This window comes from Anomaloglossus baeobatrachus, chromosome 3 (assembly GCF_048569485.1).
Source record: "Anomaloglossus baeobatrachus isolate aAnoBae1 chromosome 3, aAnoBae1.hap1, whole genome shotgun sequence".
Classification (NCBI taxonomy): Eukaryota; Metazoa; Chordata; class Amphibia; order Anura; family Aromobatidae; genus Anomaloglossus; species Anomaloglossus baeobatrachus.
The window spans coordinates 403,033,737-403,049,044 of NC_134355.1; the positions used below are offsets into that span (position 1 = coordinate 403,033,737).

At 47.4% G+C, this 15,308-nt stretch overlaps 2 protein-coding genes across 7 annotated transcripts in view; one reads left to right on the top strand and one right to left on the bottom strand.

Moving 5' to 3' along the window:
* Positions 1–2,251: 2,251 nt before the first annotated feature.
* On the bottom strand, positions 2,252–4,029 carry CEP43 (centrosomal protein 43). 2 transcript variants are annotated; one of them, XM_075340261.1, is made up of 2 exons: positions 2,912–4,029; positions 2,252–2,881 (listed from the first exon to the last, which is right to left on the bottom strand). In XM_075340261.1, the coding sequence occupies exons 1-2, from the start codon at positions 3,875–3,877 to the stop codon at positions 2,501–2,503; spliced, it is 1,347 nt and encodes a 448-aa protein (XP_075196376.1). In that variant the 5' UTR covers positions 3,878–4,029; the 3' UTR covers positions 2,252–2,500. The 2 variants fall into 2 exon arrangements, with proteins under 2 accessions (XP_075196376.1, XP_075196375.1); XM_075340260.1 differs by having other exon boundaries at positions 2,252–4,027.
* The window catches only part of RAB23 (RAB23, member RAS oncogene family), an 84,257-nt gene continuing 72,977 nt past the window's right edge, over positions 4,029–15,308 (top strand). The window contains exon 1 of one of the 5 annotated variants that reach the window (XM_075340265.1): positions 4,029–4,046. Coding sequence is in view for 2 of the 5 variants with exons in the window: in XM_075340266.1 (XP_075196381.1) it covers positions 7,810–7,829 (20 nt within the window). In the remaining 3 variants the exon portion in view is untranslated. Of the gene's footprint in view, positions 4,047–4,109; positions 4,256–7,796; positions 7,830–15,308 lie in introns of those variants that run through there. The other 4 variants (XM_075340267.1, XM_075340264.1, XM_075340266.1 and 1 more) reach the window with 4 other exon arrangements.

The following is a 15,308-nucleotide window of genomic DNA, read 5'->3' on the forward strand; positions in this document are numbered from 1 at the left end:
CTTAAACATTGAAATCCAACCAAGATCAGTGCAGCTGTAGCCCTGATCATTGGCTGGAGATGGATGACCTGTGTTTCACCCGCCCCCAGCTCTGATTGGAGAGACCGGCCTTGTGACCGATCTCTCCAATCACTGTGGATCTGGGTCCGGAGACCACTCCCCCTCAGCTTCACTCCAGCGTTTGTGGAAGGTGAGGGGAGCTGCTGACCCATTACTACAGGATGGGGACAAAGTGCGCACATTACTATGGGATGGGGATAAGGCTGGGGACATTACTATAGGATTGGGACATTACAAGGATGGGCACAATACTATTGGATGGGGACATTATTACTATAGTATGGGGACATTACTATAGGATAGGGACTAGGATGGGCACATGACTATAGAATGGGGACAAGTCTGGGGACATTACTATAGGATGGGGACAAGGTTGGCACATTAGTAAAGGATGGGCACATTACTATAGAAAGGGACAGTACTATAGGATGGGGACATTGCTACAAGAGGACAAGGATGGGGAACATTACTATAAGATGGGGGACAAGGATGGACACATTACTACAAAATGGGGAGAAGGATGGTGAACATTACTTTAGGATGGGGACAAGGATGAGCACATTACTGTGGGATGGGGACTAGGATGGGGCACAATACTACAAGGGGACAAGGATGGGTACGTTACAACAATATGGGGAACGTTACTAAAAGATGTTGGTCAAAATTTCTATATAGTGCTAATGGTAAGACTATTAGTTACAAGAAAGGAATAAAATATATATATAAAAAAAAGTTTATATTTAAACAAAGAATGTGCACGTTCGCTATAATGAAAATTGTGAAAATGTTCAAAATCAGTGATCCCAAGGTGTGTAAAAAAAACAATAAAATATATTATATATGGTACCAATAAAAATGTCACTTTGTCCTGCAAAGAATGCAGCCCCCCAAATATTTTTTTTCCTCTGTGCGGCTCATACTCCCAGCCGAGTTTGAGACCCCTGGTGTAAGGGGTACTTCTCACATAGCGAGATCTCTGCCGAGTCACGGTTTTTGTGACGTACCAGTGACCTCATCAGCGATCTCGCTGTGTGTGACACTAAGCAGCGACCTGGCCCCTGCTGTGAGATCGCTGATCGTTACACACAGTGCTAGTTCATTTTTTGCTCTTTGCTCTCCCGCTGTGAAGCACACATCGCTGTGTTTGACAGCGAGAGAGCAACAATCTGAATGTGCAGGGAGCAGGGAGCCGGCTTCTGGAAGCTGCGGACGGTGGTAACCAAGATACATATCAGGTAACCAAGCAAAGAGCTTTGCTTGGTTACGCGATATTTACCTTGGTTACTAGCGTACGCCGCTCTCAGGCTGCCAGTGCTAGCTCCCTGCACACGTAGCCAGAGTACACCGGGTAACTAAGCGAAGCACTTTGCTTAGTAACCCGATGTGTACCCTGGCAAGAGTGCAGGGAGCCAGCGCTAAGCGGTGTGCGCTGGTAACCAGGGTAAATATCGGGTAACCAAAGCATTTTGCTTAGTTACCCGATATTTACCTTGGTTACCAAGCGCAGCATTGTTTCCATGAGTCGCTGGTCACTGGTGAGAGCTGCCTGATTGACAGCTCACCAGCGACGCACCAGCGATCCTGACCAGGTCATATCATGGTCAGAATCGCTGGTACGTCGTTTAGTGAGACCCCCACCTCGAGAGTTTCATATTATTGCATCATACAGGCTATTCTATTGGCTGAGATGATGACCCCCCATAAGAGACCAGAAAGCCATGTAATTCCTAGGACCGGTCCCCCCATGATCACATGACCTGAGCAGGATACCATGAATCTTCAGATAAGGAACTACAGAAGGTAACACCAGCTAACTAATCACTATGTAAGGTTTGCTACAAGCACTTTGCAATTTTACCCCTTAAGGAACCTGAGAAAACCCTTAAATGAAGAAATGTACCCCTTAATAAAATTCACTCAGGAACGGAGGGATTTGTAGTTTTATGGCTCGTTGCCTAGGTTACCGGCCACCTCTGCTGTGCGACCATTCCGCTGGTCAAAATTGCCAGTCTTCAGTGGGCCCCACTCCTGGCAAAGCAGGAACCTGGAACCATTGGGCACCTGACAGTACCACTTGACAAAGCCCCTAAGCAGCAGCAATGTAGAAGCAATGTGATTTCCCAGTGACACGGGGACTGACCCTCATAATAGCAAAGATGCTGTAATGTAACCACCGACAACTAAACCAATGTCATAAATTTGTAAAATACTTTATTTTTATCCCCAAGTCTATAGCAAAAATATTTTCTGTGACTGCGCTGTGTACAGTGGAACCATAAAAGTCACTAATATTGATGGGCAGATATAAAGCAGGGACAATAATCCAGAACTAGAAGTCTAGGAACCTCTTCTGACCACTAGTCCAGGCACAGAGCGGGGGCATCCTTCCTCACTGGCAATGCCCCCTGTGTGGTCTGATAGAAAAGGCCACGAGACGGCATCAGGAGACGTCCTCCAGGTAGTCCGCCACGTCGCTCAGGTGAGAGATGGAGTTGTCCAGGGTGAGCTCCTCCAGCCGGTGGTCACTGGCGGTCAGCTCGTCCACAGACAGCTCCTCTTCCAGGTCCTCCCCAATACTGGCCTCACTCTTCTGGCTGCTGCTGTGGAAGTCATCCATGTAGTCATCCTCCTGAGCGGCCATCTTCTCTGAGGCGGACCTCAGTGAGCCATCCGGATCGCTGGCCTTGGGTGACCCGGAGCCCAGGGAGTGGTGGGCCTCCTCCCTCCAGCCATAGGTCTGCTCAGGCTTGGGTATAGGGTCGTCAAAGAAAGAGTTTCCTTCTAGATCGTCTTCATCGTCCAGCTGCGGGCGGCCACTGACCTGGGGGCCCCTGACCTCGGAGCCACTGACCTGGGGGCCCCTGACCTCGGAGCCACCGTAGCCACTGACCTGGGGGCCCCTGACCTCGGAGCCACCGTAGCCACTGACCTGGGGGCCCCTGACCTCGGAGCCACCGTAGCCACTGACCTGGGGGCCCCTGACCTCGGAGCCACCGTAGCCACTGACCTGGGGGCCCCTGACCTCGGAGCCACCGTAGCCACTGACCTGGGGGCCCCTGACCTCGGAGCCACCGTAGCCACTGACCTGGGGGCCCCTGACCTCGGAGCCACCGTAGCCACTGACCTGGGGGCCCCCGCCCTGTGAACCCTCGGCCCGGGAGCCCCCGTAGTCGCCGACTACCACAGTCCTGCACTGCAGATACAGGCCCCGGTACACGGCCAGGAAGCGCTGCTCGTCCACGCCGCCGCTCAGCCCCGCCAGCTGCTCGGTGACGTACGTGTCCAGCATGCTCCGGTGGAAGTGCGGACACAGCTCCAGCAGCAGCGCCCGCAGCTCCGGCCCGCCGACCTCCCCGCTCCGTGCCCGCTGCCGGTACCTGGCCTGCGCCTCGTCCGCACGCTCCGGGGGCAGCTCCTGCGGGACGGCCCGGGCCGCCGCCCTCTGACGGTGCAGTCTGAGCAGCTCCAGGAGCAGCGGCGCCTCTGCCGCGGACAGCCCCAGCTCTCGGGCGGCGGACGTGCGCTCCTCCGGGGGGCTGGGCAGGCAGGCCTCAGGCTGCAGCACGGCCAGGGTGAAGTCCAGGTGGAAGTGCTGCAGGAAGTCTGTGACCAGGCTGGCGAGCAGGCGGCCATCGCTGGTGGCCAGGAACTGCCGCAGTCTCTCGTTGATGAGCGCCGGCTCACTCTCCTCCTGCTCCTCCAGCGCCAGGAACACGGACGCCCGCAGCTCGGCTTTGATCTTGCTCAGGACGCCATTATTTTCCAACGTGTGGATCAGCAGATCCCGGAGCTCCGTGTCCTCCTCCGCCGCAGACATCTCCGTGCGGCTCCGGTCAGAGCGGTGAGGATTACCGAGCTGATCGAGCGCGGGTACGCCAGCCAATCACAGTGCACGCCGCCGATAGGGGCCGCTAGTGACGTCAGAAAAGCGCCAGGTTTGAGCGCCAAGCAATCCACAGCTGTGCCGGAGTTGTTTCTAACCACTGGTAACTAAGCAACACTAAGCACCGCCTTTCCAGGCATTATGTGCCGCTGCAAGATGCTGAGGGAAAACTCGATCAGCTCGTCGCTCAGCTGCTCTGGCCTGCTGGTCTGTGTTTCCAGGCTCATCCCTCCCCGCGTTCCCCGGGCGCTTGGCAACCGAGCGGCGCAGAGCGTGGAAGGGAGACACCGGGACCGGGCTGCCGGGAGCAGGGTAGGAGCCGGGATGGGTGTGGCTTCGTGTACCGATGCAGTGTCCGGTTATGCTGGTGTGGCCCCATCACTTGTGTCCTGACCCTATGGTCACCCCCTGCCTCTGGCCTGTCTGCACGGTCTATGCTGTCCGCTCCCTGTGTGTGGGGGGCGCTGCTGGCACCAGAGCCCCTGTACATATAGGGTTACCCAGGACTCTACAGGCACTGAATATAGGGGTCAGATCATCATGGCTGACAGTGATCCCTGCCTCCTTCCAGACCCCACAGTACTGGAGACAGCTGACCACAGGACGGCAGGGCTGAGCCCTCACATGTCAGGGGTCCAGAGAGCAGTCCTGGTGCCTGCAGGAAGGATCGGAGCCCCTGAGTACTGTATGTATGTGGGGGTGATCAGGGGAGGCATGAAACATGGGGCCCCGCAGAAGTCCTAATGGGCCCCTCCCCAAAAATAGGTAAATACATCCCAGACAAGGAGGGGGAAATGTATAGGTTCATGTACACCGTAATTGGGCCTCTACTTAGACCCCGCAGTGTTCTCACCCTCTGCAATACCTCTTTCATGACCCATAAGGAATTTAGTTCTCCCAAAAGTGCCCCCTAGACACACAGTGAATCCCCCCAGTTACAGTATGATCCGCCCATAGAGAATACACACAATTGTGCCAGTCAACCTAATACGATGCCCCCACAGTGACTGGTCGCTAGCACGGTATGATGACCCTATAGCCCCCCACATGGTATGATGTTTCCAAAGCCCCCCTCCCTCTCCCCACAGTTTGATGTCAGCAGTTACCCCCACATGGTATGATGTCCCTATAGCCCCCCACATGGTAGGATGTCCCTATAGCCCCCAGTCGGCATGATGTCTCCAAAGCCCCCCACTTTGAATAACGCCCCTAAAGCCCCCCACACGGTATAATGCCCCCACATGGTATGATGCCCCTATAACCCCCCCATATGGCATGATGCCATGTGTTACCCCCAGTTGGCATGATGTCTCCAAAGCCCTCCACACGGTATGATGCCCCTATAGTCCCCACTTGGTATTACGCCCCTAAAGCCCCCCACATGGTATGATGCCCCTATAACCCTCCATAAGGCATGATGCCATCAGTTACCCCCAGTCGGTGTGATGTTTCCAAAGCCCCCCACTTGGTATGACACCCCTGTAGCCCCCACTTGGTATGACGCCCCTAAAGCCCCCGACATGGTATGATGCCCCTATGACTCCCCATACAGCAAGATGCCATCAGGTACCCCCAGTCGGTATGATGTCTCCAAAGCCCCCCCACACGGTATGATGCCCCCATAGCCCCCCACATGGTATAATGCCCCTATAACCCCCCCATATGACATGATGCCATCAGTTACCCCCAGTCTCCATAGCCCCCCATAGCCATCAGTTTCCCCCACAGCTCACAGCACATTCCTTCTTTGCATAATGTAACAAAGTACAAATCCTCCAGCAGAAAAGGGAGAAAACCAAACCCATTTATACTAATTCAGTTTTTGTTAGACACACTAAAGGCTCGGACATTTGATATTGACGGAAAGTGCTGAAATTCCGCAGTCGCTGCTATGAATTGTAGATTTGTTCCAAAATTTGTACCATTCTGTTTAACTAATCTTTATAAATGTATGTAAATCATGGGGCCATGCCCGCCCCACTTTGGCCACATTCTTTACTTTTTAGGAGTTGTGGTATAAAAAGGGTACATTTTGCATAATGTGCAATTGTTTAGTGGTAAAAGGCAAAGGGGTGAGAACGTTCTCAGGCCATCACTCCCTCCCCTTGCGGCTTTGCCAATCTTGAACCCATAAAACCCTCTTTAGGGTGAATTCAGCTGTCCTCACCTCAGTCCGATCACTGGCCGCGGGTCTCCTGACCTGAGGGGAGCGGCGTCATAGATATATACGAAGCTGTTATTCTCCACTCCCTCATTGCTGTGATCGGACCAATGTGTACCTACAGCTGAAGGAATACTTTTCTACTGCAGCTATATAACACTGTCCAAAAATATCCATCAGTCTGTATAGAAGATCAATATGGAAAGACAAAATCAGCTCCCAGAAACCACAATGCCAGATTTTTATTCCCAGCCCTTTATGTGACTCCTTAAGGGGTTGTTGCTACAAAATAAAACCTTGCCTGGGGTACTGGATGTGTGAGCTGTGACTCCTTGACGTACAGGGCTGTCGCAGACCCCTCTCCTGCCAATAGATGAGTATTAAAGAGGGTTTCTCACAAACCAAGGAGTATATAGATAGCACAGTATGGGATCACAGCTTGTTTTTTTTTTTGTTTTTTTTTTTTGTAGGGTTTTTTTTTATTATTAAATGTTTGACCTCAAAGAAAGGGTTGCAATCCCATGCTGTAATATCTGTATACTCTTTTGCATCCTCCCCTGCCCAGGAGCTGTGGTATGCCCCTGTATGGACCCACTGCTGTTTTTTTGAGCTAGACCTCTCATGTCCTCACAGCAGTAAAGGCCCCGTCACACACAGAGAGAAATCTTTGGCAGATCTGTGGTTGCAGTGAAATCATGGACATATTGTTCCATTTGTACACAGCCACAAACCTGGCACTGATTGTCCACAATTTCACTGCAACCACAGATCTGCCGCAGATTTATCTTTGTGTGTGACAGGCCGTTAATGATCAACAAGAGGGTGTAAAACCTTCCCACAACACTCCAATGTTGTCCATGGTGTGTGCAATCACTTATTTCCTGCTGTCCTCACACCTCAGGGCTATGAAGTAAAGCGCTTCGGGCAGGTGTCGGTCTTGCTGTAGTTTGTGTTTTACTTCTGGCTGAGTAAATGGACCTACCATGGCAACTGGTCGCCCTATGCTCCAGCTGAGACCTAGAAATCTGCCCCCTAGGGCGTATTGATCTGCCCCCTAGGGCGTATTGATCTGCCCCCTAGGGCGTATTGATCTGCCCCCTAGGGCGTATTGATCTGCCCCCTAGGGCCTATTGATCTGCCCCCTAGGGCCTATTGATCTGCCCCCTAGGGCCTATTGATCTGCCCCCTAGGGCCTATTGATCTGCCCCCTAGGGCCTATTGATCTGCCCCCTAGGGCCTATTGATCTGCCCCCTGCGTATTGCTCTGGCCGGGGGTCTCTGCCCACAGTCTGTTATCTGTAGACCAGACCTGGGCAAGGGGCGGCCCGCGGGCCACATACGGCCCGCCTGCTCTCTGTGACCGGCCTGCCCGTCTTCAGCCGGTGCAGTGGAGCCGGGCTGCAGCGTGCCGAGCAGGGAGAGATCCTGTGCAGGTCCGCACAGTCAGTGCAGGCAGCGGAACGCAGGAGTCTTTCCTCTGTTCCCTGCCGGCACTAATTGTCAGTGACACGCGCGCACTCTGACGTTGTCAGTACTGCGCTGCGTGTGTCATTTCAAAAGTTCCCGCCCGCCCTGCAGGAGAAGAAGCAGCACAGCAGACGGAATAATTCATCTTGCAGGACCTGCGATGACGTCACGCCCATGTGACTGTGTGGGAGGAGACACAGGATGCCGGGCAGAAAGCAAAGAGTGAATCCTGAAGGAGATGTGGACACATGATGACTGGTAATGAGAAAAGAGGGGACATGAGGGGGAGGGGGGCTGCAGGGTGAGTGGCATATGAGGGAAGATGGAGTTGCAGGGTGAGTGGCATATGAGGGAAGATGGAACTGCAGGGTGAGTTTATATGAGGGAAGATGGAGCTGCAGGGTGAGTGGCATATGAGGGCTGCAGACTGACAGAAGGATGTGAAGGGGTGCAGAGTGTTTGAGAGGGGTAAGTTGGGGTACAGGCAGGGTGAGATATGTGGGCATGGTGTGTGACATATGGGGGTGTAGTGTGTGTGATATGGGGGTGCAGGCTTTATGGGGTGTAGTGTGTGTGATATGGGGGTGCAGGCTGTATGGGGAGCAGGGTGTGACATATGGGGGTGTAGTATATTACAGGTGTGCTATATGGAGGTGTATTATATTACAGGTGTGCTATATGGAGGTGTATATAGTGGTGTAGTATATGGGGGTATAGTGATGTAGTATATTACAGGTGTGCTCTATGGAGGTGTAGTATATTACAGGTGTGCTATATGGAGGTGTATATTACAGGTGTGCTCTATGGAGGTGTAGTATATTACAGGTGTGCTCTATGGAGGTGTAGTATATTACAGGTGTACTATATGGAGGTGTAGTATATTACAGGTGTGCTATATGGAGGTGTAGTATATTACAGGTGTACTATATGGAGGTGTAGTATATTACAGGTGTGCTCTATGGAGGTGTAGTATATTACAGGTGTACTATATGGAGGTGTAGTATATTACAGGTGTGCTATATGGAGGTGTATATTACAGGTGTGCTATATGGAGGTGTAGTATATTACAGGTGTGCTATATGGAGGTGTAGTATATTACAGGTGTACTATATGGAGGTGTAGTATATTACAGGTGTACTATATGGAGGTGTAGTATATTACAGGTGTGCTATATGGAGGTGTAGTATATTACAGGTGTGCTATATGGAGGTGTATATTACAGGTGTGCTATATGGAGGTGTAGTATATTACAGGTGTGCTATATAGGGGTGTAGTGATGTAGTATATTACAGGTGTGCTATATGGAGGTGTAGTATATTACAGGTGTACTATATGGAGTTGTAGTATATTACAGGTGTGCTATATGGAGGTGCAGTGTATTACAGGTGTACTATATTGGGGTGTACTATATTACAGGTGTAGTATATGGGGTGTAGTGATGTAGTATATTACAGGTGTATATAGGGGTGTAGTGATGTAGTATATTAAAGGTGTACTATATGGAGTTGTAGTATATTACAGGTGTGCTATATGGAGGCGTAGTATATTACAGGTGTACTATATGGAGGTGTAGTATATTACAGGTGTGCTATATGGAGGTGTAGTATATTACAGGTGTACTATATGGAGTTGTAGTATATTACAGGTGTGCTATATGGAGGTGCAGTGTATTACAGGTGTACTATATTGGGGTGTACTATATTACAGGTGTAGTATATGGGGTGTAGTGATGTAGTATATTACAGGTGTATATAGGGGTGTAGTGATGTAGTATATTAAAGGTGTACTATATGGAGGTGTAGTATATTACAGGTGTGCTATATGGAGGTGTAGTATATTACAGGTGTGCTATATGGAGGTGTAGTATATTACAGGTGTACTATATGGAGTTGTAGTATATTACAGGTGTGCTATATGGAGGTGTAGTATATTACAGGTGTGCTATATGGAGGTGTAGTATATTACAGGTGTACTATATGGAGGTGTAGTATATTACAGGTGTGCTCTATGGAGGTGTAGTATATTACAGGTGTACTATATGGAGGTGTAGTATATTACAGGTGTGCTATATGGAGGTGTATATTACAGGTGTGCTATATGGAGGTGTAGTATATTACAGGTGTACTATATGGAGGTGTAGTATATTACAGGTGTGCTATATGGAGGTGTATATTACAGGTGTGCTATATGGAGGTGTAGTATATTACAGGTGTGCTATATAGGGGTGTAGTGATGTAGTATATTACAGGTGTGCTATATGGAGGTGTAGTATATTACAGGTGTACTATATGGAGTTGTAGTATATTACAGGTGTGCTATATGGAGGTGCAGTGTATTACAGGTGTACTATATTGGGGTGTACTATATTACAGGTGTAGTATATGGGGTGTAGTGATGTAGTATATTACAGGTGTATATAGGGGTGTAGTGATGTAGTATATTAAAGGTGTACTATATGGAGTTGTAGTATATTACAGGTGTGCTATATGGAGGCGTAGTATATTACAGGTGTACTATATGGAGGTGTAGTATATTACAGGTGTGCTATATGGAGGTGTAGTATATTACAGGTGTACTATATGGAGTTGTAGTATATTACAGGTGTGCTATATGGAGGTGCAGTGTATTACAGGTGTACTATATTGGGGTGTACTATATTACAGGTGTAGTATATGGGGTGTAGTGATGTAGTATATTACAGGTGTACTATATGGAGTTGTAGTATATTACAGGTGTGCTATATGGAGGCGTAGTATATTACAGGTGTACTATATGGAGTTGTAGTATATTACAGGTGTGCTATATGGAGGTGTAGTATATTACAGGTGTGCTATATGGAGGTGTAGTATATTACAGGTGTGCTATATGGAGGTGTAGTATATTACAGGTGTACTATATGGAGTTGTAGTATATTACAGGTGTGCTATATGGAGGTGTAGTATATTACAGGTGTGCTATATGGAGGTGTAGTATATTACAGGTGTACTATATGGAGGTGTAGTATATTACAGGTGTAGTATATGGGGTGTAGTGATGTAGTATATTACAGGTGTAGTATATAGGGGTGTAATGATGTAGTATATCGGAGGTGTATTATATAGTGGTGTAGTATAATACAGGTGTATATGGGGGTGTAGTATATTACAGGTATATGGAGGGAGTGTAGTATAATACAGGTGTAGTATATGGGGTGTAGTGATGTAGTATATTACAGGTGTAGTATATAGGGGTGTAATGATGTAGTATATCGGAGGTGTATTATATAGTGGTGCAGTATAATACAGGTGTATATGGGGGTGTAGTATATTACAGGTATATGGAGGGAGTGTAGTATAATACAGGTGTAGTATATAGGGGTGTAGTGGTGTAGTTTATTACAGGTGTAGTATATGGAGGGGGTGTAGTGATGTAGTATATTACAGGTGTACTATATGGAGGTGTAGTATATTACAGGTGTAGTATATGGGGTGTAGTGATGTAGTATATTACAGATGTAGTATATAGGGGTGTAATGATGTAGTATATCGGAGGTGTATTATATAGTGGTGTAGTATAATACAGGTGTATATGGGGGTGTAGTATATTACAGGTATATGGAGGGAGTGTAGTATAATACAGGTGTAGTATATGGGGTGTAGTGATGTAGTATATTACAGGTGTAGTATATAGGGGTGTAATGATGTAGTATATCGGAGGTGTATTATATAGTGGTGCAGTATAATACAGGTGTATATGGGGGTGTAGTATATTACAGGTATATGGAGGGAGTGTAGTATAATACAGGTGTAGTATATAGGGGTGTAGTGGTGTAGTTTATTACAGGTGTAGTATATGGAGGGGGTGTAGTGATGTAGTATATTACAGGTGTACTATATGGAGGTGTAGTATATTACAGGTGTAGTATATGGGGTGTAGTGATGTAGTATATTACAGGTGTAGTATATAGGGGTGTAATGATGTAGTATATCGGAGGTGTATTATATAGTGGTGCAGTATAATACAGGTGTATATGGGGGTGTAGTATATTACAGGTATATGGAGGGAGTGTAGTATAATGCAGGTGTAGTATATAGGGGTGTAGTGGTGTAGTTTATTACAGGTGTAGTATATGGAGGGGGTGTAGTGATGTAGTATATTGGGTAGAACTGAGGTAATTATATTAGTCCGGCCCTCTAAACCAATCCCAATTTCTCATGCGGCCCCATGGGAAAATTAATTGCCCACCCCTGCTGTAGACACATAGCTATGGCAGAAGAGTCATGTTTTAGAGATCGGTATTTCCTCCAGGCACAGCTTCAGATTCCTGTTATTCAGAGCAGATTGGAAATAGTGACTTCTTATGTGTTAACGCCCTGAACATATGTTTCCAACAAAAATATTTTGCTCCTGAATGTGAAATATCCAAGAATCGTCCAGGACTGAGCCGTTCAGAACCGTGCTGACTGCTGTGATCTCTATACATGCTGGCATCGCTTGTAGCCTGGCGTCTATGGCACCCGAGACCAACTGAACGGGCCGCAATAATATCCACAACCATCACTCTCAGGCTTATGTGAGTGTAAGCACTTCTTGCTGTTCAGTCTGTTGCTCATTATCTTTTTTTATGCCAGAAACAGGCATTTCACTACAATATATATGCACGCCCAGGCACAGTACTATGCAAAATATTATGCCGCAAAGTACGGCCTCACTCACATGTCAGTATTTTTCATGTACTTATAAAAAATGCTACAAATGTCATCAGTGGTTTGGATCAGCGTGTCATCAGTGTACGGTCTGTGTGTCTATTTTCACAATCAGTGTTCTGTCCGTGTGTCAGTTTTTACCATCAGTGTTCTGTCCATGTGTCCATTTTTACCATCGATGTTGTATCCGTCTGTCAGTTTTTATACCATCAGTGTTCTGTCCGTGTGTCAGTTTTTACCATCAGTGTTCTGTCCGTGTGTCAGTTTTTTTTACCATCAGTGTTCTGTCCGTGTGTCAGTTTTTTTACCATCAGTGTTCTGTCCGTGTGTCTTTTTTTACCATCAGTGTTCTGTCCGTGTGTCTTTTTTTACCATCAGTGTTCTGTCCGTGTGTCAGTTTTTACCATCATTGTTCTGTCCGTGTGTCAGTTTTTACCATCAGTGTTCTGTCCGTGTGTCAGTTTTTACCATCAGTGTTCTGTCCGTGTGTCAGTTTTTACCATCAGTGTTCTGTCCGTGTGTCAGTTTTTACCATCAGTGTTCTGTCCGTGTGTCAGTTTTTACCATCATTGTTCTGTCCGTGTGTCAGTTTTTACCATCATTGTTCTGTCCGTGTGTCAGTTTTTACCATCAGTGTTCTGTCCGTGTGTCAGTTTTTACCATCAGTGTTCTGTCCGTGTGTCAGTTTTTACCATCAGTGTTCTGTCCGTGTCAGTTTTTTTACCATCAGTGTTCTGTCCGTGTGTCAGTTTTTACCATCAGTGTTCTGTCCGTGTGTCAGTTTTTACCATCAGTGTTCTGTCCATGTGTCCATTTTTACCATCGATGTTGTATCCGTCTGTCAGTTTTTATACCATCAGTGTTCTGTCCGTGTGTCAGTTTTTTTACCATCAGTGTTCTGTCCGTGTGTCAGTTTTTTTACCATCAGTGTTCTGTCCGTGTGTCAGTTTTTACCATCAGTGTTCTGTCCGTGTGTCAGTTTTTTTACCATCAGTGTTCTGTCCGTGTGTCAGTTTTTACCATCAGTGTTCTGTCCGTGTGTCAGTTTTTACCATCAGTGTTCTGTCCGTGTGTCAGTTTTTTTACCATCAGTGTTCTGTCCGTGTGTCAGTTTTTACCATCAGTGTTCTGTCCGTGTCAGTTTTTTTACCATCAGTGTTCTGTCCGTGTGTCAGTTTTTACCATCAGTGTTCTGTCCGTGTCAGTTTTTTTACCATCAGTGTTCTGTCCGTGTGTCAGTTTTTACCATCAGTGTTCTGTCCGTGTGTCAGTTTTTACCATCAGTGTTCTGTCCGTGTGTCAGTTTTTACCATCAGTGTTGTGTCCGTGTGTCAGTTTTTACCATCAGTGTTCTGTCCGTGTGTCAGTTTTTACCATCAATGTGTCACCATATATTTTTTTTTTTTTTTTTACATATGGATAAATAAATTACAAATGTTCTATACTTTGCAATGTTAAACACAGACATCATATGGATGGGATCCGGATGCCATCTGTGTTTTTCATGGTCCCAAAGGCCTTTATTTTTATCCAGGCTGCTGGACACGTCTTGGAGTTTTTCCATGGATACACACACCCATAGACTGTATTGGGTATTGTATCTGTGAACAAACACAGAACACGTGTGTGTGTGTGTGTGTGTGTAAAAGAGGAATCAAATTAAAATTTGCTGTGACCATCCTTTGCCTTTAAATCCGCATGAAAGCATCAATTCTTCTAGGCACACTTATATACAGTATTGAAGGTAACACCACAGCCTAATAAGTGACACATCCCTGGAATCAGGCTCTCTGTCCTGACATTATGTTGCTCTCAGATTAAATAGCCAAACCTGCTGACAGATTCCTTTTAATGACATTGGCTCCAAATTTATTCTGTCACATGATCCCCAAACATATAGCCAATCAAATACTTTCCGTAATAGTATGGCATGATGGATAAATATCTGCCTGTATTTCCCAGCATTGAGTACATTTTTAGTCTTACCAAAATAACCAACTGTTTTAGTGCTTCTTAAAGAGTTTGGCAAGCACATCTTAAAAACACAGTCTGCTTTAAAATCTTTGGGAGAGGCCTTGTTGATGCAGTATAACTACTTTTTGTCTTGTCGCTGTGGCATATCTTCCAGAACCTTATATTTATTGTAGAATTATGTCTTTTACCCAGTTTTAAACCTACTCACCTGTTCCTGTTTCAGTTAATGACTGTGAGTCGACCTACATATGAAAACGATGATCATTATCACCTTTAGGCTACATTCACATGACCGTTCCGTTTTTGCGGGCCGCAAAAAAACGGTCCGTTTTTTTCACGCATGCATCCGTGTGACTTCCGTTCCGTATACGGTCCAAGTGTCTTCCGTGTGCCTTCCGTTTTTTTATGCAGACCGCAAAAAACGGAAGCAGCAAGAAAGATAAATAGATGACAAAGTTGAAAAGAGGAAACAGGGCACTGCTCAGCAACAACCATAAACATTTGGTACAGTCCAAGCATATAGGATGAATCAAAGCTGATCCGGGGTGCACGTGTGCATGAAGACCAGGTTTTATCCAATATAGGAAGAAAAAAACGGCACTCACCAAATCGTTGCTGTGCAGGTTGCGGCTTTATTTCAAGCGCAGAGGTGACATGTGCGGTGGGGGCTGGTGGAGAGGTAGAGCACGCCGGACACGTCAGACGACGGCCGTTTCGCACTTACACAGTGCTTCAGCGGTCAAGAGGAACCTCCCATGACAAGCGGCCCATGACGTCACCGCTAGTCACAGTCTCGGACCACCCGCGAGAGGTGATGTAAGAACGCGGCTGTCAGTGGCGAGCGCTGACGTCAGGAGGGCAGGACTTCATCACCGCAGGTAATGAACTTTACTAACCCCTGACGGCAACACTCATCATCCCCGCGGCTGCTGATACACTGCAGTGCGCGCATATGCTGATACACTGCAGTGCGTCCAGCTGTGGTGCTGGAGCGGGATACAGACTGCAGCAGCACCCGACGGAAGTCACACGGAAGTGCTTCTGTGTGGCTTCCGGGGATTTCGCGGACCCATTGACT

Excerpts from the sequence above, each read along its gene's own strand:
- CEP43 (XM_075340260.1), bottom strand. The coding sequence starts at position 3,877 with ATGTCTGCGGCGGAGGAGGACACGGAGCTCCGGGATCTGCTGATCCAC.